Source organism: Capricornis sumatraensis, chromosome 4, assembly GCF_032405125.1.
Source record: "Capricornis sumatraensis isolate serow.1 chromosome 4, serow.2, whole genome shotgun sequence".
In the NCBI taxonomy this organism is placed as follows: domain Eukaryota; kingdom Metazoa; phylum Chordata; class Mammalia; order Artiodactyla; family Bovidae; genus Capricornis; species Capricornis sumatraensis.
The window spans coordinates 137,897,223-137,924,079 of record NC_091072.1 but is presented as its reverse complement, the minus strand read 5'-3'; the positions used below and the strand labels follow the sequence as shown (position 1 = coordinate 137,924,079).

The 26,857-nt window shown below is 40.0% G+C and overlaps 1 protein-coding gene across 1 annotated transcript in view; it reads left to right on the top strand.

The window, feature by feature from the left end:
* DERA (deoxyribose-phosphate aldolase) overlaps positions 1 to 26,857 on the top strand; it is a 117,641-nt gene that overhangs the window by 53,987 nt on the left and 36,797 nt on the right. Inside the window, exon 6 of the mRNA XM_068971213.1 lies at positions 11,271 to 11,399. Coding sequence (XP_068827314.1) covers positions 11,271 to 11,399 — 129 coding nt within the window. The remainder of the gene's footprint in view (positions 1 to 11,270; positions 11,400 to 26,857) is intronic.

The window sequence follows — 26,857 nt, the reverse complement described above, 5'->3', positions numbered from 1 at the left end:
AGTCTGTAGGCACTGTTTTCCCAACAGCATTGGTTTGCTTCATGTCTCTGGGTCACATTTTGGAAATTCTTACATTATTTCAAACTTTTTCATTATTATTATTATTATATGATGGTGATCTATGACCAGTAGTCTTTGATGTTACTATTACACAAGGATTGTGACTTGCTGAAGGCTCAGATGATGGTTAGCATTTTTTAGCGGTAAAGTATTTCTTCCTTTAAGGTATGTACACTGTTTTGTTTAGACATAATGCTACTGTACACCTAATACACTACAGTGTAGTAGAAGCATAAACTTTGCATGCACTGGGAAAACAAAAATTTCACATGACTCATTTTATTCCATTACTTGGCTTATTGCGCTGGTTTGAAACTGGACCAAAGTATCACTGAGGTCAGCCTGTGTATTATTCTGGAACACAGTGATGCTCCCAGGTGCTGAAGTCTGGGAGATGACTTGCCCCATAGCTAATGGTCCCATAGCTGATGATCCCATAGCTGATGGCTCCATAGCTAATGGTCCAGGCTGCTGTGCTTTTTTTTAGACTTCATATATCTTTTTGCTGAAACATCTTTGCTATTGTTGTTGTGCCTGGTCCTTTGTTTTTAGGCTTTTTACTGTCAGCTCGTTTCACTGTCCTTCCCTCACTCCTTTCCATCTGGGCAGAGAAATGGACACCATCTAACTTGTTGCTTGGGACAGTAGTTCTGACGGGGTAGGGTGTGGAATGTCTTGCTGGTTCTCAGACATTATCAGGTGATTTGCCTCACCTCCCTGTCTCACAGAATCCAAGACATTCCCCCAATTATGTGTACTGTCAGAACTGGGGGCTGGATTTAGGGAGGAGTATGGTCTACACTGAAAGTCACTCCAGATCATTTGGATTCCACATTCCCCCCGCAGCCATCCCATATATGCCTAAGGAAAAGCACTAACTTGGAGGAACTTTTTTTTTTAACACGCTTCTAGTTCTTGATTCTATATAGTTTAGGATGCGTGCCCAGTTGTGTCTGACTCTCTGCAACCCTATGGACTGTAGCCTTCCAGGATCCTCTGTCCATGGGATTCTCCAGGTAAGAATACTGTAGTGGGTTGCCATTTCCTCCTCCAGGGGATCTTCCTGCGTCTCTTGCATCTCTTGCATTGGCAGGTGGGTTCTTTATCACTGGCACCACTTGGGAATTAGGTGCCACATAATTGAAGCATTGTTGAATTTGCATATTCATTAATTAATACAAATCATATTTCCCATGTGTTTATTGTTTATTAAGCCTAGTTCTGCAGTTGGCTGTAAACAGGAGGCTTAAGGAACAGGGTTACTCTGTTGAGTTTAGCCAGAAAGACATCTACTTCTGTGCTCTTGGGAGGCTAGTTCTTCTCTCCCTGGGAAGACTGTGCCTTAGGTGAAGAGAGTAGTTGTCCTGCGCTGGACCCAGAGAGAGGTGGAGTCAGCCAGCCAGATGAGCCAACCATCATTGGAGTCACAGTCAGACCTGGAAAGTACCCAGGACAAATATACTGTGGAGTAAGACGGGTAGGGGGGTGCTTCCCAGGTGGCGCTAGTGGTAAAGAACCCACCTGCCATTGCAGGAGATATAAGAGACAAGAAGTATGATCGCTGAGTTGGGCAGATCCTCTGGAGGCAGGCACAGCAACCCACTCAGTATGCTTGCCTGGAGATTCCCATGGACAGGGAAGTGATTCATAGCATTGTAAAGAGTAGGACACAACTGAAGCACCTTAGCATGCACGCAAGCAAGAAGGTGGGGGATTGCTCCAGGAGACTGGAAATCTTATGGTCTTTGCAAGGTCTTTGCGTTAGACAAACCCTGGTTGGAATCCTGGTGCTATTGTTAGTGGCTGTTTGCTCTTAGATAAGTCACTTAGCTTCTCTGTACCTTCTGTTCCTTTTCTGTAAAACAGGCATAGTGACATCTGCTTCATGGGGTTATATTAGTAATAGAGATTAAATTAGATGATGTCCATAAATTGGTCATCCTCTTGCTTGGCCCAGATGAATCTCTCCATGTCCACTGTGGTTTCTTCTCTCTCCCCCTCCTCCTGATGAAGGTAGTGTGTTGCCAAGGGAAGTAACAACATAGCAGAGGCATCCAGCTGATGAAGAAGAATTCTAAAGATGTAGGTTTGAGTGTTTATCATTTAGGTAATTTACACCTGGTCTGTGAGCACTTCTCTTCTAACTGCCTCCCTCCATTTAAAAAAGCTACCAGGGACTTCCCTGGTGGTCCAGTGGTTAAGACTGTGCTTCCAAGCTTCCAGTACAGGGGATGCTAGTTCAATCCCTGGTTGGGAAGCTAAGATCCTACATGCTGTCCAGTGTGGCCAAAAAATAAAATAATAAATTAAGTTACTAGTGAGGGGATAAGACATATGGGTTTTCTATGGGTGTTTCCAGCTAAAACGGCCTGTGATTTTGTATTTGGTGTTGTTCCTTGTCTGCGTATATTATTCCCATGATAAGTCCTTGTAATATGGTATTTTTTAATGATGATATTGAGGTTGACACCTCAGTTGCATTCCTTAAACAGTTTTTTGGAGAAAGAATTCACCAGAAGAGGTTCATCACATCATAAATCTTATTGAGCAGGTTTTGAAAATTAAATGCATTCCATGCTCTGTAAATATACAGAGGTTTTCAATTTTTTAAAACTTTTTTTATGACCACTCTGCTGCATATATTTACCTAATATATTACCAGTGATATGGAAAGACTATCAGATTCAAGCATCTTCCAGGACCTAGAGCTGGTGTTACTAGTTTTTGGAAACCCATTCCACACTGAAGCACGAGCAGGTAGTGGGGGTTTCGCCGCTAAGTCGTATCTGACTCTTGAGACCCCATGGATTATAGCCCGCCAGGCTCCTCTGTCCATGGGATTCCCCAGGCATGAATACCGGAGGGGATTGCCATTTCCTTCTCCAAGAGATCTTCCTGGCCCGGGGACAGAACCGGCATCTCCTGCATTGAAGGTGGATTCTTTACCTACTAAGCCACCAGGAGCTCCCTGGTGACGCCAAACGTGGCCGCGTCTGGGACATTTTTCCAGCATTATGTGTTCAGAATCACATCTGGAATTATCGTTTGTCTTCTGTATCCACAGCCTCACATACCTTTTACCCTGTTCAGTTCCATTTTTTTTGCAGTTGTCTGATTATTTTTTTCTTTTACTTATTTATTTATTCATCTGCATTGTCTTGGTGGCAGTACGTGGGATCTTCGTTGAGGTGCACGTTCTGTCTAGTTATGGCGTGTGGACTTAGTTGCCCCAAGCCATGTGGGGTCTTAGTCTTAGTTCCCCAACCAGGAATCACACCCTCATTCCTTACATTGCAAGGCAGATTCTTAACCACTGGACCACCAGGGAAGTCCCTGCCCTGTTCGGTTCTTCAGCTCTCCTAAACTTGGTTTATGGAGTATATGCCTTGAGATCCTGAAGAGCTTTAGGATGATACAATTTATTTTTCTTATTTGCTTAGTTTTACAAAAGAAGGGTGGTAGAAAGAATATCTCCTAAAAGAAATTAGGGTTTTTCTTTATTTTGTAGAGCTGTTAATCATACTATCTTATGAGAAAAGCAATCTCTAAATCTATAGACACATTTTTGGGGAGGAATCACATAATCTATAACCTGGGCTTTCTGTTTTGAGGGTTGTTTATAACAGAAACCTTCTGGAGATACTTAGGACTGCTGTAGGCTTTTATGGTTTTTGTTTTTATGCTATGATTCTTTAAAACTTCAAATACTATTGACAAAAATGTGTGTGTTTTATCTCTTGTGGTGGTTATTTTACTACCTAGTGTTTTAGCTCATCTCTGTTTTAGTCTTTCAAGATTAATTAGTTGTCTTAGTGGATGAAAACTGTTCTTGAACATTTTGTGACTTTCTTAGATTAGAAGGTTGCCATGTAATTTTATATTAAGTGTTTTACTGTACATATAATTATCTTAAGAGTGATTTTCAGGCCACTCTTGCAGTGTTGAACATCTTTCTGGTACTCAAAAAATAATTGCTTAGATATGTTCGTTAACAATTATTTTTAAGTGCTTTTGAATAGCACGAAATATAAAGGGAAATCTACTTTATGGCTTTTAGATGGGCTATATAATCTTTAAACACTTGGGTTCTTAACTTCAATCATAATTTCTATACATGAAAGCTTGACTAACAGTTTTCTATGTCTGTGTGCTTTTGTGCTCAGCCTCTCAGTCGTGTCCAATTCTTGGCAACCCCACGGGCTGTAGCCCGCCAGGCTACTCTGTCCGTGGGATTTCCCAGGCAAGAATACTGCAGTATTGGCAAAAATGGCAGTTTCCTCTTCCAGGGGATTTTCCCAACCCAGGGTTCGAACCTGTGTCTCCTGCATTGGCAGGCAGATTCCTTACCACTGAGCCATCTGGCTAGCCCTTTTCTAAGTCTACAGTGGTACTTTTTCCAGAAAGCTTAACAGGTTGCCAGCAGCCTCAAGATGAAGAATCTGTTTTCCTTTTAAGTAGGAGCTGGAGAGGAAGAAGAGACTTGTAGATAGAGAAAAGTTGAATTCTTGAGATGCAAGTTCCTGCTGGCACAGGGAGCCAGCGATCACCTTGTTTTGGATGCTCTTTAAAACCAATGCAGCGTGACCTCCTCCGTCCCCTTGGGTCAGCGTCCAGGCCTTTCCCAGAGTGGCTGGATTATCGAAATCCTGCCACGGACCACTCCACTGGCTCAGCCCCACTTGTTTTTCCCACTGGCAGGGACAAACAGAAGGTCAGGTTATGACCTCCATGTCTTCTCCTCAGCTTAGCAGCAGTAGGAGGGACAAGGGGGGACAGACAGGAGACCACGCGTCTGCTGGTTGTGCCGTTATATTGATTAAGCATCTGCAATGTAATCCATCTTGGGTTTCTAGTACACCCACTTTTGCTACTCCTGAAAACCTCATTATAAGTCAAAACATTTATTATCAGGTTTCTTAATGTGACATCACTCTGCCAGCCACTGCTCTGGTGTGTGTGTTTTGTTAAATTTTGCATTATTCTGACTAATTTGCAGTCGTGGTGTTTGAATTCCATTTTCATTTGTCAGTCATCTTTTATAATAGCTTTCCAAATTATTATTTTTTCTGATACGTGCAAGAATTGTTCTTTTTTTTTTAATGGGGAAGTTTCAGTTTCTGTAATGTTTGAATTTTTAACAGTGAATGGGTATTCTGAGAATGTGAGCAGAAAAATTAATAAATGCTTTAGGGAACAAGGCCATGATATATGCAGAGACTTAACCATAAAGGGGTTTACTGAAGTATTGTTTATAAGAGCAAATAATCTGAAACTTTGGCTATCCAGTAATAGGTGGTTGAATACATTGTTTATGACCATGCAACGGAAGATTGTGCAGCCATTAAAAATGTGCTACAGACATGAATTTATTAATTTGGAAAGATATCTATGATATATCAAAGGGAAGAAAAGCAGGTTACAAAATAATATGTACCATATATAATCACACATTTTTTCCTAAAAAAAACCAGTAGAATAGTTGATAGTTTCAAAAGCCCTCCCGTGAGAAAACTACCTGGATACTAAATAAACTACAACTGTATAACAAACATATCTTTTTTAACTGTTATTTTTGAATAATTTACAACTCACAGAAAGGTTACAAAAATAGCACACAAAACTCCCATTTATTCCCAGTTATAAAATTCTATCCCATTTAAATTTTTGCCTTTCCTCTTTCTCTTTCTCTCTCTCTATACGTGCATGCAGAGAGAAAGTTAAATAGATATAGATATATTTTTTCTGAATTATTTGAGATTAAGTTGCTGACCTATTGATACATTACTATTAAGTACTTCAGTGTGTATTTCCTAAAAACATATGAAGCCACAGTAAACCATCAAAATCAGGAAATTAACATGAATGTCATTAATGTTACCATTAGGTCTCCTGCACCTTCTGCACTGGCAGGCAGAGTCTACCACTGAGCCACCTGGGAAGCCCGCGTGTCTCTAGGCTTCTTCAGTCTGGAACAGTCCTCAATCTTTTCTCGTGTTTGAAGAACTGAGGTCTATTTTGTAAAGCGTACCTCAGTCTGGGTGGGTTACATGGTTTTTCATGATTAGATTCACATTAGGTGTTTTTGGTAGGCCCACCCCTGAAGTTTTGTTCTGTTCTTCTCAATGTCCTCTGCTTTCAGGAGTCCCGAAATGTTGATCTGTTCCATTATTGACGGTGTTACACTTTTACTTGGCTAAGATGGTTTCTGCCAAGTTTCTCCATTGTAAAATTAATAAATATTTTGTATTTTAGTAAGTATTTTATGAATGGAGATATGGTTAATATCCTGTTCTTCATCTAACTTTTACTCAGTGGTTTTAATTGTTCATTGGTAATTCTTCTGTTATACTCTGATAGTTGGAAATGGTGATTTTTTTCTGATTCCATCATTTCTTTTATACTCATTAGTTAGCATTACCTTCTCCCTCCGTTTCTTCCTCTCTTCAAGAACTCATAGATGCCTTTTTTTTTTTTTTTCCAGTTGGTTATAATCCATTACTATCATTATTTATTCTGGAACTCAAATTGTCCCAGATTTGGCAGATGAGAGCTGCTTCAAACTAGCTCCTCTGCCCTTTTGACATGTTTTTGTTATTCTTTAAGACCTTCTTTACATTTATTTAAAAGATATTTCGGGCTGATTTTTAGCTTTCTCTGCCCCAGGCTTGGAATCAGTCACTTTCCCAAGGAGCTTTGCTTGTTTTCATTGAAGACTGGTGTTTAGGAACGAAGATCTGGGTGCTACAGGGTGCTCATTGCTACAGGGTTGCTGCTGTTTCCATGCCTTCTCAGGGGACAGATCTACGAAATACATAAATGTATATAACGCACACCTATAAACATGCATACAGCTCTGTCTATCTATCCGTGATGTTAGGAAAGATTGAGGGCAAGAGGTGAAGGGAGAGACAGAGGATGAGATGGTTAGATGGCATAACTGACTCAATGGACATGAGTTTGAACAAACTCCAGGAGATAGTGAGAACAGGGAAGTCTGGCATGCTGCAGTCTATGGGGTTGCAGAGTCGGACACAACTGGGCGACTGAACACCACAGTAGTAAGTTAGACATCTCTTCTCGTGCCCCAAAGAGGTTGTATCTTACATTCTTTAGGAAATGTGGATCATAGTGTCCTCTGCATTTTGTTTATTTGTTTATTTATGACTGCACTGGGTCTTCATTGTTGCACACGGGCTTTCTCTAGTTGCGACGAGTTGGGGGCTATCCTTTGGTGCTGCGTGCAGTCTTCTCATATAAATCGAGGCAGTCAGAGCACCCACACTATTGTCCATTATACCATACTTGCCAGTGTCTATGTGTTATACTGGAGTCATAGGTTGAAGACTAATAAACCAATTCTGATGATCCCATGGACTGCAGCTCGCCAGGCTCTTCTGTCCATGGAATTCTCCAGGCAAGAATACTGGAGTGGGTTGCCATGTCCGTCTTCAAGGGATCTTCCTGCCCCAGAGATCGAACCTGGGTCTTCCACATTGCAGGCAGATTCCTTCCTGTCTGAGCCACAAGGGAAGCCCCATGGCAAGCTGAAAAGGGGTTTCTTATTTATTATTAGGAGGATCTGGGGTAGCTTACTGAATCAGTGGGAAGCTGAGAAGCAGGCTTGGAGCACAAGCGGGACCATGAAGACGGGAGCAGAGAGTAAGCCAGATGTGTAGCAGAAAGAGTCTGCTTACGAGACCAGTGCTGTTGCTCTTGCCAGTGGCCAGCGTGGGTACCCTGCTGGCTGGTGACCGCTGTGGACTCTCGGATCTACTGCCATTGCTGACGTTGCATTACTGATGAAAATCTCTAACTGTCCTTCATCTTTGCATCACTCAGTAAAATTCAAAGGATTATGTAGAAGCATTCCTTTGATGGAGCCCAGACCTCGTTTTGGGCTTCCCAGGTGGTGCTTGTGGTGAAGAATCTGCCTGTCAATGCAGGAGACAGAAGAGGCTCGGGTTTAGTCCCTGACTCAGGGACATCTCTAGAGGAGGGCATGGCAGCCCACTCCAGTATTCTTGCCTGGAAAATCCCATGGACAGAGCAGCATGGTGGGCTACAGTCCATAGGGTTGCAAAGAGCTGGACACGACTGAAGCGACTTAGCACAGCACACACAGAGTGCATTCTAAAAAGACCAGGTTTGGTATGCTTTCTGATATAATTGTCCTGGTAGACTCTGGGCAGAATGGTAACAGAAACAAATAACAACTTTCCCAGTGTTGATCTTTAAAGGTGTAAGATACTTTTTCAGTTAACCTTGATCCTGTTATCTGATGAGACAGGTCAGTAACATAATTTAAAGAGTTGGTAACTAAAGAATTAGAAGGCACTGGTTGCATATTAGTTAAATCCAGTGAAACTCAGAGTTACCATTTTTGGTTCATTCTCTTTGGGTCATGGATTAAAAAGCATGAATTCCAGGTGGCTGATAATTGAGTCATAAAATATATCTGGGTTTTCTGGTTAATTTTAACTGTAGGTAAAGAACTTCAGTGGATATTAAAGGGTAATATATTTTAGAAAATGGCTGGTGATTTTGCTTATAAATATGCTCAGGACCAATGTTTTAAGAATTTTGTTATACAGGCCAAAGTTCCCTTTCACAAATGCTGTAACAAAATATTTTCAAGTCTTATCTGATGGCTCACTGAATATAAGCACTAATCCATATAACAAAATTTCAGTGTAGTACAAAAAGTTGGGTCAGGTATGAACCAAGATTTGACTTTTTATCAACAGCACTTAGTAGAAATTCATTTTACTAGAATTCTGAACTTAAAAATAATGATTAAACTTTTTGAATGCTTACAATAAGCCAGGCAATGCACAAAGTTTTTTGTGTGTGTATACCTATCTATCTGTATATATCTTATCTTTTAATCCTCAAATAACCCATAAAATAAATATTATTATTGATACTTTAAGGCTGGAACTGAGGCTGGGAGAAATAACTTGCCTAAGGTCACACAGAAGGTGTTGGAGTTGAGTTTTAAATCCACCTTTGTTTGACCCTTGAGATTGCTCATTGTACTAGGAAGAAAAATCCTTAATTAGGTCACAACTTAACTCCAGATTATCATTCTTGAATTTTTAGCTCAAGAGGCTTCCTTGTCACTAGTTCTTAGAGGACAGCTTTCTATTTTCAAGAACTGGTTTTCCATCCAAGATTCACTCTCTGAGTTAAAAGAATATAGATGGTTACTGCCGCATAGCCTTTTGCTGTTTGTCCTGTCCTTGCATGTTGTTGTGTTGGATGGGTGGGTGATATGGTCTCCTCATGGTTTAGGTGCGACATGCAGGGTAAGGCGGGCAGTGTGGCATCTCGGGTCGTTTCTGAAACAACTACTGACTGTTAGGAATTTGTAAAAATATTCTGCCCTTTCTTGAAAAAAAAAACGTGGGTACCTCTTGGAGGCAACAAACATTGTACTTTTCCATGTGTCTTGTAATAGAATCCTTTGCGCTTCAAGTTAAGTTTGGGTTTTCTAAAATTGAGAAGACAAGTTTTGTTCCATCTTTATCTTTCATGGTTTGGGGACTTGCCTGGTGGTCCAGTGGTTAGGATTCCATGCTTCCACTGCAGGGGGCGTGGGTTCCATCCCTGGTTGGGGAACTAAGATCCTGCATGGTGTCTGGCATGGCGCATATCCCTCCTCAAAAATAAAAACACCAAAAACTTGAGTGGTTTGACTTAGTTTTCTGACTCAAGACTGATTTTTAGTCTTTTATAAGTACTTTAGAAAACCTGTGAATTATACAACTGTCATTTTAGCATTAGAAATGCTTCTCGTAACCCTAATGTTTATTATTACCCTAATCCTGATGGCTCACAGGTTAAAGCGTCTGCCTCCAATGCAGGAGACCCAGGTTCGATCCCTGGGTTGGGAAGATCCCCTGGAGAAGGAAATGGCAACCCACTCCAGTATTCTTGCCTGGAGAATCCCATGGATTGAGGAGCCTGGTGGGCTGCAGTCCACAGGGTCACAAAGAGTTGGACACGACTGAGTGACTTTACTTACTTACTTAATCCTGATAGTGTAGCAATAACTGAAGTTCAGGAAAGGAGATGTAGCCAACCTGATGCAGGTTAAGAGCTTGGTGTTATTGGCAATAGACAGTCTTAAATAATTTTTCAGAATTTTAATACTCATTATACTGTACTGATTTTGCTTGCTAATATTCTGTTACTTTGAATATGAAATGTTTCCCCTTCAATTTAATTTTATGAGTATAATGGGCTTTGAGGGTATATATGTATATGTGTGTATAAAATAAATATATATATATTTTCAGTTCAGGTGCTTTATGAATGCTGTATGGAGCTCTAGAAGGCAAATGTGGTACTGGGGTCAGAGGATAATAGATTCAAAGCTGCATCTCTGAATTCCTCCACGGCTGAATTTGTATACATACACCCATCACTCCCTGTCTAGCCTGAATGCTTTTTAGTCTGATATATTGGTGGCGCTAGTGGTAAAGAACCTGCCTGCCAATGCAGGAGATGTAAGAGACACAGATTTGATCCCTGGGTTGGGATGATCCCCTGGAGGAAGGCACGACAACCCACTCTAGTATTCTTGCCTGGAGAATCCCATGGACAGAGGAGCCTGGCAGGCTATGGTCCATAGGGTTGCAGAGTCAGACACGACTGAAGCGACTTAGCACACACGCATGCATAGACAAATACCCTGACAGAGAGTGGGGCAAACTGTTATGTCTTTATTTTCATTAGCAGAGCTCTCAGGAAAGGCCTGCTTTATATTCCAACAAGAGAACTTATTATGTGTGAATGGGAGAATTCAAAAGGACTGGAGGATTTTTTTTTCTTTAGTTTGCAAAGTGATATACCCGTGTATATATGGTAGATGAATTTCTTTTTTTCTCCTAAGTAACCATCCTACAAAAGCAGTAGAAATTATTTGTAATTTGCATGTCTTTATAATGATACTTTAAAAGCTCTGTGGGTTGGGACCTGGGGCCAGGGCATAGAAACTCTTTCATGGTAGCAAACGAAGGAGTTCCTTAGAACAAGAGGGGAACTGCAACAGAATGCTTGAGGCAATATTAAATTGGGGTGATTTTTTAGAAAGTGACAAATGGTTTATGTTTCCTAAATCTGAGATGGGTTCTACCAGTTCTAAATGGCTGCCAAGTTATGTTATCACTTGCCGGCTTTGTAACGGCCTCAATTATTTCCTTCCTCAGCCCTGTATGATGAGATTCGTCAGTTTCGCAAGGCCTGTGGGGAGGCTCACCTCAAAACCATCTTAGCCACAGGAGAACTTGGATCTCTCACCAACGTCTATAAAGCCAGTATGATAGCCATGATGGCAGGTAAGCGTTTTATATTGAAATAATGGTATATATTGAATGGATGCTTTTAAGAGAAATTGGTAAGTCGAAGCATTTGGCTATTAACTGAAAGTGCTAACCACTTGCGGAGAAGACAATGGCAACCCACTCCAGTACTCTTGCCTGGCAAATCCCATGGATGGAGGAGCCGGGTGGGCTGCAGTCCATGGGGTCGCTAAGAGTCGGACATGACTGAGTGACTTCACTTTCACTTTTCACTTTCATGCATTGGAGAAGGAAATGGCAACACACTTCAGTGTTCTTGCCTGGAGAGTCCCAGGGACAGGGGAGCCTGCCAGGCTGCCGTCTGTGGGGTTGCAGAGTTGGACACGACTGAAGTGACTTAGCAGCAGCAGCAGCTAACCACTTGAAGGTTTTTGTTTTTTTTTTTTCCTGTGGGAGGGTTCAGCTATTTTATGAATACACGTGCAGTGGGAAATGGTCACAAACTTGGCTTTCTTCCACGTTTTTGGGTGGCGTTTCATCACTGCATTATCCTTGTAAGGCAGTAGATGGCTCTCTTGTTAGTGAATTGCCTTCTGTGTTAAGTCTTTGATTATTCATTCATCAACATATGTTAGACAGGAATTTCTTTAACTCTGACTTATTCCTCTCTGTGAATTTACGTGTTTGATTTTTTTCAGAGATCCATATCCGTCCTGTCTAAGGCAGCCTGAGCTTTTGTCTGTGTTTTATTTTTTCTTCTTAAATTTAGGGCAGTGTCATTGTTTTTGTTTTTGTTTTTTTGAAATGTAGTTTGACTCAGTCTTTGTTTTCACAAACAGCAGGTCTAGCTATTCATACACACAAGCTTGACACTGATTGCTTTTTCTCACCTTCATAGGAATCAGTGAATCAGTCTTGAGAGTTCTGTTTTTCGCCGTATTTCATGCATTCTTTCCATCCTGTGTGCTGCTATCTTAGGCCACTGTCATTCCCCACATGGATCACTTCAACGGTCTTCTAACTAGTTTTCCAGTCTCTGCTTCTGTCCCCTTTCAATCTGTTCTCCACACTGTTGCCAGAATGATCTCTCAGGAATGCTAATTGGGTTGTGGTACCGCTTGTTTAAAATCCTTTGGTGGCGGCCCTTCGTTTTCAAGATACAATATAAATTCCTTCAGCTTGGCTTTGATAAAGGTCCTTCCCAAGACCCTGCCTGAGCCTCCGCGGTCTCCTCCTTTTCATATGCGAGGCTCCGTGAGTTACCTGCCGTGCCCTGCAGGTGGCGCAGGATCTTCTGTTGTGCACAGACTGTAGCTCTGGCTCAGGGGCTCAGTAGTTGCGGCATCATGCTGGCTTTCTCAGAGAAGGCAATGGCACCCCACTCCAGTACTCTTGCCTGGAAAATCCCATGGATGGAGGAGCCTGGTAGGCTGCAGTCCATGGGGTTGCTAGGAGTCGGACACGACTGAGTGACTTCACTTTCACTTTTCACTTTCATGCATTGGAGAAGGAAATGGCAACTCACTCCAGTATTCTTGCCTGGAGTATCGCAGGGATGGGGGAGCCTGGTGGGCTGCTGTCTGTGGGGTCACACAGAGTCAGACACAACTGAAGCGACTTAGCAGCAGCAGCAGCAGCTGGCTTTCTGGTTGTGGCACGTGGGCTCCAGAGTGCGTGGCTCAATAGTTGCTCCCTCTGGGCTTAGTTGCTTTGCAGCATGTGAGATCTTAGTTCCCCAACCAGGGATCAGACCCTCATCCCCTGCATTGCAATGTGGATTTCTAACCACTGGACCACCAGGGAAATCCTTCCCATGGAGGTTTATTGAAACCTCTGTCAGATAACTTGCTATACCAAGATGGAGTGTTGCATCTTTAGCTGCCCTACTAGTGGCTCCGTGTTTGGATGAATATACGTGACTTCTCGCTTCTTAAATTTGGGCCTCTGTCACAGTCACTCTCTAGATTTTTCTACTCATGTACTTTTTATTAAAGACTCTCTCAGACCTAGCGTGGTTCCCTGGAATTGTACTGAAATTCAGCCAACCAGGCATTAATGAAGCTGTTGCTCTGGTTTGCTGCTGTATCCAAAAGATCTCTGCTCTGCTTATTTTATTTAAACTGAAATCTCTGAAAACCTAAGGATAGGGAAGAATGGAACATTGTAACGAATGGGTCATCACTTATATTGGCATTCCAAAGGTCCCCAATGATAGAAGATGCTGGAACCCTCAGGAGCCTGGGGAAAGCCCATTGGAGTCTTAGGTAGACAGGTAGCCTCCCTTTTCATGCTCTTAGAAACAGGACCAGGGAGTTAGCCCAGAATGGTGTGATCCAGGTCACAGTGAAAGTGTATTCATTCTGGGTAAGCAAGCCAACCCTGTACCTGTTGCTTAAAATAGGAACATTATTAGGTCCTCATGCTTAGACACGTCTGTTCCACCCTCCACCCCACCCTTTGCATCCACAGACAGAAATGTGACTGGAAACATGCCGTCACCTGTCTCTTCCTGTTGGCTCGTATCCCAGTCCATCTTGTTTATCTCCTTCAGTTTTTCATCTGATCAGTGTTTGACACTGTGAGTGATAGAACTTGTATTTGTACTTCAAAATTATGTTCCTTCACCTTCACACCAGACCTGTAGCTGACGAAGAAACTTAAGATGGAGGGACTTGCCCAAGGTCCCAAAGCTAACTGATCTTATAAGTCATTATTTGAACCCAAGTGTTCTGGCCTCAGGTGTATCTGTCTCCCAAGGCACTGTGACAGACCTTATCCTGAATTAAAGGTGCAGTCTTTGTGAGATGTGTGTGAAAGCATCTAGCAGTTCCTGACCCACAGCTTTTGCTTCTCGTTCTGTTACAGAGGCATATAATAGAAATGAAGTAGTTTTTGAAAAAAAATTTTTTTTAATTTAAATTTTATTTTTTTACTTTGCAGTACTGTATTGGTTTTGCCATACGTTGACATGAATCCACCACAGGTGTACATGAGTTCCCAACCCTGAACCCCTCCTCCTACCACCCTTCCATATCATCTCTCTGGGTCATCCCAGTGTACCAGCCCCAAGCATCCTGTATCCTGTATCAAACCTAGACTAGCGATTCGTTTCTTACATGATAGTGTACATGTTTCAATGCCATTCTCCCAAATCATCCCACCCTGTCCCTCTCCCGCAGAGTCCAAAAGTCACCAATACAGTATACTAACACATATATATGGAATTTAGAAAGATGGTAATGATAACCCTATATGCAAGACAGCAAAAGAGACACAGATGTAAAGAAAAATTTTATAAATGAAATTTGTGGACTGCCTTCACTTTTCATCCTGTTTCTGTATTATCTAAAAACTTTTTTTTCTTCAAAATCATCTTCATTGAAGTAAATTTATATTCAATAAAGTTCAAATATTAACATGTATGATATGGTGAGTTTTGACAATTTGTATAATCTTCCCAGAAACAGCATTTATTCCCCTTTGACGTCAGTTACGCTCTTTTTTAACCTTCTGCTCCAGGTGCAGTAACTGGTCTGATTTTATCACCATGGATTAGCTTTGCCAGTTTTAGAACATTATACTTACACAGTATGTACTCTTCCCTTTTTTTCACCTACATGCCCTGAGGTGTAATACTTGTGAGATCCATTCACGTCATTCTGTGTATAAGAAGTTTGCTTGCTTGTTTTTCATTGTACAAATATAGGAGTTGCTGAATTGATTGATATAAGGTGTTTAGAATATTCTCTTACTAGTCTGATGTCTGTAGGGTCCGTAGTTATATCTCCTTTTTTATTCCCAATATCAACCATTTTTGTTTTCTTTCCTTTTATTGTTATTGTTCCTTGTTTTGTTTTGGTAGAAACTATAGTCTTGCTAGGGATCTGTGAGTTTTATTAATCTTTTCAAAGAACCAATATTTTGCTCTTTTTGCTCTATCATTCAGTTAAAAATGTTTTCTAATTTTTCTAGTTGTTTAGAATATTATTGGAGTATTTAGTATGAAATGTTTAATTTCCAAATATTTTATGTTTCTATGGATATCATTATTACTGACTTAAAATTTAAAATTCTTTTATGCTCAGAGAATATAAATTTTAAAAATCTTTTGCCTTTTGTAATTAATGAGATTTATTTTATACCCCATTTTATGGTATATTTAAGTATCTGCTTCAAGTGCACTGAAAAAAGTGTCATTTATTTGCCAATGTTAGTCATCATGTTCTGTGAATGTCAATTAACTCAAGTTGGTTGGTCACATTTTTTAGATCTGATTTTGTTTGGTTTTATTTTGGTCTACTTGTTCTATTAATTTATTAACATCAAAGATTTCTGATCACTGATCACCATAACAAATATAATAGTAATGAACATTTTTGAAACATTTCAAGAATCAGCAAAACATGGCACAGAGACTTGAAATGGTACTGATAGACTTACCTGATGAAGGGTTGCTGCAAACCTTCAATTTATAGAAAATGCAATATCTGTAAAGTGTAATAATGCAAAGCACAATAAAATGAGGCATACCTATATTCCTCTTTACATTCCATAGGTCACAAATATAAAAACCTTACAGCAGTTCCATTTACACCCTGATTAGTCCCCAGAATTATTTACTGTTCTTCTTCTTCTACCTGTTTATAAACCCCTCCTCACAGTGATGTGATTTTTAATAGATATTTGTCTTTTAAGGAAATTAAAAGAAGAAACCTAGGTAAAACCAGTCTTCTGCGTGTCATTTCTTTATCTCTTATTCTTCCTGTAGTCTGTTGGTGATTAGTTCTCTCAGATTTTGTTCATTGAAAAATGTCTTTTTTCACCTCTGTGTTTCAAGGGTGGTTTGCTGAATATAGAGTTTTAGGTTACAGTTTTATTTCTATTTCAGTACTTAACCTTATCATTCCATTTCTTGGAATTCTGTTTCTTCCTGTTTTCCTGTAAGTAATGTTTCATTTTACTCTGGCTATGGCCACCAATATTTCTCTTTATTTTTCACTAATTTGACTATGATGTGCCTAAGTGTGGTTTTCTTCATATTCATCCTTCCTTGGAGTTTATTGAGCTTCTTGGATTTCTAGGTTGTTGTTTTAGACATTTAAAAAACTATTTTTCCAAATATATTTTCTTCCCCAGTCTTTTTTTCCTTCTGGGACCCAAGTTCCTGAGTGTTAGATATTGTCTGCAGCTTACTGGGCCCTGTTAACTTCAATTTTAATCTCACCTCCAACCCTCAGCCCCCTTTTTCTGAATGGCTAATATACATGGATCTTTCTTCAAGTTCATTGACCCTTATTTTCTACCTTAAATTTACTTTTATGCCCATCCACTGAAATTTGTGCTGATGAACATTTTTAGTTTTAGAATCCATTTGTTATTTTTTAGAATTTTAATTTTTCTACTCTTTTCCATTTTTTAAAATTCATTGAGATCATATTTTCTTTAAAATTCTTGAACATATTTGTAATAGCTGATTAAAAGTCCTTATTGTATATCTGAATTACCTTAAGGTCTTTATCTTGAGCTGCCAGTTTCCCAATGCCTAAAAATAGTTGCCTTATATATTTTGTTCAGTTGCACAGTTATTTATATAACAATTTATAGCAGGAGGCCAAGTCTATGAACATTTATTCTATCATGTCTGGAATTCTTCATGGCTTTTGTTTTCCCATCGATTTAGCATCAAAAATCTTGAAAGGAGTTTGTCATTTACATTCATAATAATTTTTATCTTATAATTTTGATAGCCATTTCTATTATTATAAACCCAGTTCTCTAAAGAGAGAGAGGTAAAAATATATATAACTATGTTAGTCTGGTGTTTTATACATCACTGTAAGTAAACACTTGGTTATCTAGAGTGTGTTTGCATTTTTGGTCAACTAAGTGATTAGTAGCCTAGTTTTGGGCTTAATCTAGGGCTTCCCTGGTAGCTCAGTTGGTGAAGAATCTGCCTGCAGTGTAGGAGACCCAGGTTTGATCCCTGGGTTGGGAAGATGCACTGGAGAAGGAAATGGCAAACCACTCCAGTATCCTTGCCTGGAAAATTCCATGGACAGAGGAGCCTGGGTTGCAGTCCATGGGTTGCAAAGAGTCAGGCATGACTGAGGAACTAACGCTGAGGAATCTTTCAGAATGTTTTAGGGGAAGGAGCCATGGTCATGGGAGTTAGAAGACTTGGACTCTTGTCCTGTCTTACAGAATCTGTGACCCTTGAACAAATAAATTCATTTAATTATTAGTCCAAATGAAGTAACACATGTGATTTTGGTGTAGCTGTGTGTGCTAAGTCACTTCAGTCCTGTCCAACTCTTTGCGACCCCACGGATGGTAGCCCGCCAAGCTCCTCTGTCCTTGTGATTCTCCAGGTAAGAGTCCTTCTCTGGAGGATCTTCCCAACCCAGGGATCGAACTCACGTCTCTTGAGGCTCCTACATTGCAGATGTATTCTTGGCCACTAAGCCACCAGGGAAGCCCTGGTATAGCTGTAGGAGATAAAAGAAACTGAGCTGGACTCTATTCTGTACTGATCCTAAAGCTTATTGTATTAATGACTGACTGACTGAAGTTGCTCAGTCGTGTCCGACTCTTTGCGACCCCATAGACTGTAGCCTACCAGGCTCCTCTGTCCATGGGATTCTCCAGGCAATAGTACTGGAGTGGATTGCTATTTCCTTCTCCAGGGATTGTATTAATAGAATTGTTTAATGAATCTTACATATGAACTTGTTTTGCCAGCTTTTGACTCTGTCCTAAAAAAGAAAGTTATAAAAAAAAAATCTGATTCATTGAGAATCATAATTAGATGTGTCGTTTTTTTTATGGTATACTTTTTAGATATCATTGTCATCGTTTCTAATTCTTTCATGATGAAAGCTGTAGCAGCCACCTCAGCTCTTCAGCCATGTATGAGATCACTTATTCAGCAGCCACAGTGATCCACAAAGATCCAAGAACCAAAAAAAAAAAAAAGAAAATATTTTGAATAGATGAAATATATGTGATATAATCTGTAAGTGTGACAGGTACTCTTTAAGAGTTTTATTTATATTTAATCTTTACAATAACTCTGCGAGGTAGGTATTCTTCTATGGTAAAATAAGAATTAAATTAAATCAGTTAAAAGGGTATCTTTATTTAGGGACTTCCCTGGTGCTCCAGTGGCTCAGATGCTGCACTCCCAATGCAGGGGGCCCGGATTCAATCCCTAGTCAGGGAACTAGATCCCACGTGCTCCAAATAAAGATCCTGCATGCTGCAACCAAGAAATTAATAAAAGCAAACACATAAATAAGACCCCTATATTTAACAGAAAAAAAAGGTTATCTGTACTGCTATTTTGTATGGTCATTACTGCTATTTGTAAATATCCCAGGTATTTCTGTCTCCTTACATCATTTTCTCTGTCTGTTGTAGCCTTCTCCCCTCCTGATAGCCGTTTTTAAAGATTTAAGTGAAATTTTCATACTCTGTCAGATTTCTCTATGATCTTTTAAAGGCAAAACTAATTGTTCATACTGTCCTCCTCCTTGGATAATTATAAATACCAGTAGCATTTGTCATATAGTATCATCATCAGTTGTTTTACCTGTTAGGGGTATGTGTGTGTGCATATATATATATATATATATATATATATATATATATAGTTATATATACATAGTGTGTGAGTGTGTGTGTGTGTGTGTGTATGTGTATAAAACTATGAACCTCCTTGAGGCCAAAGAGGTTCTTATCTTACTTATCTGTATTCTTCTGTGATTGCTACCATGTCTGACATCTAAGAAAGCCTAAGGAAATATTGTGGAATATACAAATGAATCAATGAGAAAGATAAGATAAAGAAAACTGAAAACAGGCAAAATGAAATTAGATTAGATTAGATCTAGATTCCTCTTTCCTGGTGTGTCACAACTTTGTAGAGTTTGGACATGTTGTTTTGAGAGCAAATTTCTACTTTAATTGAACAAAAAGTTAGAAAAAATATACCTTTGGCAAGGAGATTATATATACAAAGTATGGGTTGAGCAATCCAACCAGTGTGGTATGATGTCTAAAGGGTTTCTTAGGATTCTCAGATAGTTCCAGAGGCAAGGAAAGGACCAAGGAAAAACGTTTTGCCTTGACTTTTTCATCAGTGAAATGGATCTTGGGACTTCCCTGATGGTCCAGTGACTAATAATCCACCTTGCAGTGCAGGGGACTTGGGTTCAATCCCTGGTTAGGAAACTAAGATCCCGAATGCCAAGGGGCAACTAAGCGCTTCACAACTACTGAGCCCTTGAGCTCCAACTAGAGAGCCTGTTCGCTGCAATGAAAGGTCTCACGTGATGCAACAAAGATCCTGTGTGTTGCAGCCAAGACCCGAGGCTGCCAAATAAATAAATAAATTAAAATAAAATATTTCAAAAAAGAGAGAAAATCGATCTTACTTTTACATTAGTGGAAACATGGTGAGAGAAATACAAAAAAAGAAGACGGTGAAGTAGGAGTAAACAGTTTGAAGGGAATATAATCAGGGAAGAGAAACGAGCACCATATTTTTTTCATCAAACAATCCAAGAACAAGGTGATAGGAAGTAAGATAGAAAGGGAAACATGCTTATAGAAAAGAGAAGTCGAAAGCAGGTCATCTACTGCTCAGGGATTTCCGCCCAGCAAATGCACACATTAAGAATAAAGCCAGATTGTAGGCATGTGGCTTTATCTTTCAGTAGCCTGGACTGTTCACACACACGCAACAGCTAACAAGCTCTGCTCTGAAGTTATGCTAGACCTTATCTTTGGAAATAATGCAGGCATGATAAATAAGGCTGGAGTAGAAAAGCACTAAAGATGCAATCATAATGTCATCAGGTTTGAATTGCTGATGAAGATCTGTGGAAAGAGTACAAACATAAAAATATGGGGCTTGAGAAAAGCAGACCTTGAAGGGAATGCAAAATGAGTTTTGAACTTGGCTGGGATTTTGTAACGTATAGGAAATCAAAAATGAAAAAAGTAGGAACCAGGGGAGGGAATACTCAAAATGCAACCCCATAAGATCAAAGTAATACAGAAACAATGAGATGAAGCTGAGAAAAAGAGAAGAAAATAGAAGGGAAGCCATTAAATAAATAAAAAAGAGAGAAAACAGTGGGAAATTTGCTGTGACTGAAGGAAACCAAAACCCTAAAAAAAAAAAAAAAAAATGCTGTGATTAATAGCAAATTAACATCTAAGACTTTTTTTAAAGTTAAAAAATTTTAAATATGAATCAATCCTAGTATAAATGACAGTATAGATTTATTTTTCTAAAGACTGTCATAAGTCACACTGAGTCCTTCATCTGAGGCTGCAAATCTTTGTATCCTGAAGGAGTATTGATCCAGATGGCACATCCAGACCCCTGTGGTGTTCCAGCCTGTTTTTTTTTTTTTTAATAAGATCTTGTCTTTCATAGGAAAAACATTTAATTTATGAAAAAGTTTGCTTCAGTTGAAAGTTTATCACTGTGGAAAGCATAAGAATATACATGTATTAGGTTAAAAAGTAAAGAATTTAAAGTGTAGAATTATTTACAGTTCCTTAAACCAGCCCTGAAAATTAAACACTTACAGAGTAAAAACTAATTAACTTGCTATCTTATTCAAGGCCCCAAGCAAAAATTTCAGAACATTTACCTTCGCCCACCCACACCCTTCCCATCCTTTGTTGAGTGTAAAATAAAAAACTCCACAGAAGAGAGGACTTCCCATGTTTGCTGGCCTCCCAGCAGGGCAGGAACTCCTGATGGTGCATTTTGGTCCATGCATGTCATTTTTTAAAACAGGTTAAGTCTATTTAAGCATTTAAGCATAAAGCATTTTCTCTGTCTCCTCATGGCTAGACTTCTAGGGAGGAGGGGCAGGGAAGGGATACCTTCTAAGCTTAGTTTTTTATGTGGTGTACACTAGTCTGTATAAAATTTTACTACGTGAAATTTAAAAAAAAGTAACCCACCTTATTCCAAAAGCATATAAACCGCCTTTTACAGACCTGACTTGCTAAGAGAAATCCCCTGGGCAGAAAGACTTGCACATAGCCAGTGCCTAGAAAATGCTTCTTTATGGGATAGGTCATCAGGTACAAGGACATCAAAATATACAATTGTAAACAACATATATAAAATTCGTTTTTTAAAAGAGATCTGTATTTTTCTCAGCAGAAGAATTAGGTATTTTTTTTTTTTTCTTAGTGAAATTCTGGTTTATGACTTGGAGGTGAGACCCATAGGTAGTTGCTTGTGTCTCTGAGATTGTTATTCATTTGTCTTTATTTCCTAACATGTTGATTTTTGTAATTTGTCATATAGTATCTGTGCCAGTTACTCACCTATTAGCAAACTCATAAATGCTGTGGAATTGAAACCCTCGAATGGGCCCCTTAGTCCTCTGCACTGGGGAGATACTTGATATACATATTTGGGGTTTCCCTAGTGGCTCAGTGGTAAAGAATCTGTCTGCAGTGCAAGAGATGCGGGTTTGATTGCTGGGTCAGTTGGGAAGATCCCCTGGGGGAGGAAATGGCAGCCCACTCCAATATTCTTGCCTGGGAAATCCCATGGACAGAGGAGCCTGGCAGGCTTTAGTCCATGGAGTCATAAGAGGCAGACATGACTTAACAACTGAACCACCACCATATGTATTTGTTGAATCATTTTGTGAACAAAGGTTAATAAATCTTGTGGAGTAGTTCACCAAATTCTTTTTGCAGTTGTCCTAAAGCGAAGTAGGGGAGGTACCTTATCAGCATTGAGTGGCTTGGAGACCTGAGGCTTGGAGGTTAAGTGACTAGATTGAGGCCACACATTGAGGACGGAGCAGAATTCTGAAGGACTCAACCCCAGATTCCATACTTCAGTCACTGCGCCATCCTGCTCTCTGTCCCACCATCAATCTAGATTATGAAAGATAAGTGTAAGCTATGTTTGACCTTTGGAGGCCCAGAAGTATTTCTCAAGTCCCTGAATGAGATTTATATGTTGAACGGTAATTTTCTATGGAGGACAAGAAAAATAAGACAATAGAGAGAGAATGTTTGGAGAAAAACTCTAGGGGGTGAGTGAGTGAGTTAGTCGCTCAGTCCTGTCTGACTCTTTTCGACCTCATGGACTGTAACCCACCAGGTTCTTCTGTCCATGGGATTATTCAGGCAAGAATACTTGAGTGGGCTGCCATTTTCTTCTCCAGAGGATCTTCCCAACCCAGGGATCAAACCTGGGTTTCCTGCATTGCAGGCAGATCCTTTACCATCTGAGCCACCAAGGAATCCCCTAGGGGGTGGTAGACGTGAAATACTCATGAAAGAGCCACATGAAGGCAAACCCAGAGCCCCACCCATGATAGACCCACAGCAAATCCTTACTGAAATGAAAGGGAAGATTGCAAGAGAACCCTGAACTCAAGTAGCTTCCACTGTCTCTACCTGCTCTGCTGATGGTCCCATGATGATGCACGTGCAGGGTCATGCGTATCAATGGCCACTTGAGTTCTGTAAAAGGTTCTAGCTTGTTTTTAGATTCTCCTCCTTGGGGTGCCCAGGGAGCAGCTCGCAGGCAGCAGTTGAAGTTGACCTTTTTCTTTTCCACCTGAGGAAGGATGAGGAGAGAGGTCAAGGCTAAGGGCCGTATGGGAATGAAGGAGCAGAGAGATACGATGAAAGGGTGTGAGGATGGAAATGGTACTGGAGCATGTGTAGAAGGATGGCCGAGCATGGGATGAGGGAAGTTGAGACATCCTCATGCAGAGTGATTGAAAGGAAAGGGGACATCTTATTTGGGAAGAATGTGAGCATTGGGGTTGTGATGTTGTGTTCACATGCTTTTATGCATGCATGTACACAACAAGTGGAGAAGACAATGGCACCCCACTCCAGTACTCTTGCCTGGAAAATCCCATGGACAGAGGAGCCTGGTAGGCTGCAGTCCATGGGGTCGCGAAGAGTCGGACACAACTGAGCAACTTCACTTTCACTTTTCATTTTCACGCATTGGAGAAGGAAATGGTAACCCACTCCAGTGTTCTTGCTTGGAGAAGCTCCATAGGTGGAGCCTGGTGGGCTGCCATCTATGGGGTCACATAGAGTCGGACACAACTGAAGTGACTTAGCAGCAGCAGCAGCAGCAGCAGCATACACAACAAGGCATGAAAAGACATGACTGTTGTCTATTACCCAAGGATGGAGGACTGGCACATTACTTTTAGAAGATATAGAAAGATGGATTTCAGCCCAGTATAAAGCAGAGTTTTGATAAAGTCCAGGTTTTCTGGAATTTGCATGGCCACATCAGGAAGTAGGAGATATTCAAAGAATCTGCTGGGATGACAGCCCACTGGAGCCAGTGTTAGATATATGATACTCAGCGACCATTGGGGTGCTTTCTGCTTTGGAGGTAAATATGATCCTGAAAGAAGAAACACTGTATATGATCCTTTGACTCTAAATGTTAAATATGGTCCTTTGGCTCTAAGTGTTAATTGTGATTCTTCAGCCTGGAGTCTGATACTAAAGGAGAAAAATATTTTACATGCCTGCACACAGACACACAGGTTGTGTATGTATGAAATTTCTGGGTAGACTTAAATCCAGGATAGACAGGGCCCGCAAATATGGGATTAATGGGAAAAGAGGGAGGGTATTGGTTTTCTAAACTGTACCCTAAGAAAGTACCAAGAACTGGGTACCTTAAAAAAAAATGGATGTTTGTTTTCAAGTTCTAGGGGGGCAGAAGTCTGAAATTAAGGCTGTGTCCACAAGCCCTCTCCTTCTGAAATCTGTAGCAGAGAATCCTTTCTTGTTAGAAAGCTTTTGTTGTTTGCTGGCAATACTTGGCACGCCTTGTGTGTGTGTGTTAGTCATTCAGTCGTATCCAACTCTTTGTGACCCTATGGACTATATATAGCCAGCCAGGCCCCTCTGTCCAAGGATTCCTCCAAGCAAGAATACTGGAGTGGGTAGCCATTCCCTTCTGCAGGGGATCTTCCTGACCCAAGGATCGAACCTGGGTCTCCTGTATTGCAGGTAAATTCTTTACTGTCTGAGCCACCAGAGAAGCCTTGGCTTATATTAACAGATGTGTTCCTCTCATCTCTGCCTCCGTTGTCACATGGTCATCTTCCTGTGTATTTCTGTCTCTCCTCTTTTAAGGACACCCATCATGTAATAGCCCAGCTTACATAGTAAGACTTTATTTTTACCTAACTGGTTGCAATTGAAATGACAGTATTTTCAAATAGGTCACTTTCTGAGGTTCTGGGGATTGGAACTTCAACATGCCTTTTTAGGGAGCACAACTGAACCTATAACAAAGAGAAGTGGCGTTTTTGCCCTATGGTTCTCTTGTTTCCTGTAAAGACCTGAAGAAGTTTCGAGAAAAATACATTGAGTCAAACCAGCAAACTTAAATTCAGGTACAAAAGATTGATTTTTCCCCTCTAAACAGTGTTGGATGGCTTTGTGGATAGGGGAAATCTAGTAGATATTAAATATTTTTATCTGCAAAAAGCATTTGGTAAGGTTCTCAATAGGAGATTAATGGCTAAAATAAAGAATGAAGCATTAGGAGATAAATTTGCTTATGAGCGAGAGGCAGAGACTAACAGTAGAAGGAAATACTTTTTAGATTGGAAAGAAGTGACATACGGCACTAGCCAGGAATCAGTTTTGGGACCTATGGGTTTTTCACTTTATTTTTATTGGACTTTGTAATAAAAATACAGATCTTCAAACAGTCCAAGACAGAGTGAGTAATACTACAAGCATCAGTAATCAAAAGTTATTCTCTATCATAAACTAAATGACTGATAATAAATACTGACATGAGACTACACAATGTACCATAATATTATAAAATGGAGCAAGCGATTCTCCTGTGTTCTCTTTTCTTCTGCAAGGGTGAATATTTCTTTATTTGTTTTTCACAAAATTATTTGCAGGTTTCTCAGTTTACTTTATAAGCCAAATCAATGAAAAAATATTTTTTTAAACTTGAAAAAATGTGTTAACTAAGAGAAAAATTGGTCAAAGCAAGACAAAGGTTATATTGCCATCCTTAGAATAAAGAAATTAGGGACCCTGTGTGTTAAATTGCTCAGTGAGCTACTGAATAAAAAAGGCTTCGGGAGTGAGGGGGCATCATTGAAATCATCAGCTTACTCTGCAGTCGTGGCTTTAATGGAAGCATATGCAAAAAAAGGCATTGTTAGAATGATAAAGCTATGTATCTGAGGGAGTGAAATATTATATAGTATGGGGACTTTTTTCTTTTCCTTTTTAAAAGTTTTTTATTTTATTTTTATTATTTTTTTATTTTAAATTTTTATTTTTACTTTATTTTACTTTACAATACTGTATTGGTTTTGCCATACATTGACATGAATCCACCACAGGTGTACATGCGATCCCAAACATGAACCCCCCTCCCACCTCCCTCCCAACAATATCCCTCTGGGTCATCCCCGTGCACCAGCCCCAAGCATGCTGTATCCTGCATCGGACATAGACTGGTGATTCGATTCTTCCGATTATACAGAGTGAAGTAAAAGTTTTAATATAATGGCTCTAAAAAACTGTAAAATTAAGTAATTGTACATGTAACTTTTGTCTTCCCAGGAACTAGTTAAGTATGTGGGAAGAATACTTTTCAAATTGGAACGGTGCCTGCAACTCCTTCTGTCTCAGTTACTAAAAGGTCTTTGCAGATTTCTGTCTGTTTTTTCTTGATTTGTACATCGTCAGATAAGCCAAGAGGAATACAGCAACTAAACGTTCAAAAATTAACTCATAAAAATTCCAAACGTTTTGAAAACTGGAAAGAACAGGAGAAACTTATAGGATATAGAGAAACTTTTGTTCATCTCAAAGCTTTCATTTTCTTAGGTAAGAAAACCAAGATTCAGACAAGTCAGATTCATGAGGAAATTACCCCAGAACAAATGAGTCAAAACACAGTCTAGGTTCTCCACCCAGTTTGCAAATTAGAATTTCCTGAAGAGCTTCTTCCATAAACTGTTGAAAAGATCCTACCACCCAGAGATTCTGATTTTAACCATCTTGAATGGGAGCATTTGAGTGAGTACTTTAAAAAACTCCCTTTGTGTGTCTACTGTGTAGGCAGGAATGAAAGCCTTTGATCTGGAATACAGGTTTCTTGATGATAAGACAAGAGTCCTTTCTACTCATCTTAGTAGTTTAGAAATTATTCAGGGAGGGAATTACAAACTCAAGGGGAAAAAACTTTAGCAAAAACAGTCCACAATGAACAAGCTGACTGTTCTGGTAGGTAGTTACCTTACAGAAGGCTCATTGGGAACTCTGAACCTGTATTCCCGTAGAACAAGATCATGATGGTTACTTGATCTCTGTGCCAGCCCTGAATTTAGCCGACAGAGTAACTGCAACAGCAGTTCTGTAGATCCTAACCAACACATAACAGTGTTTTATGAAAGGCCCTGAATTTGTATGTCTAATTAGGT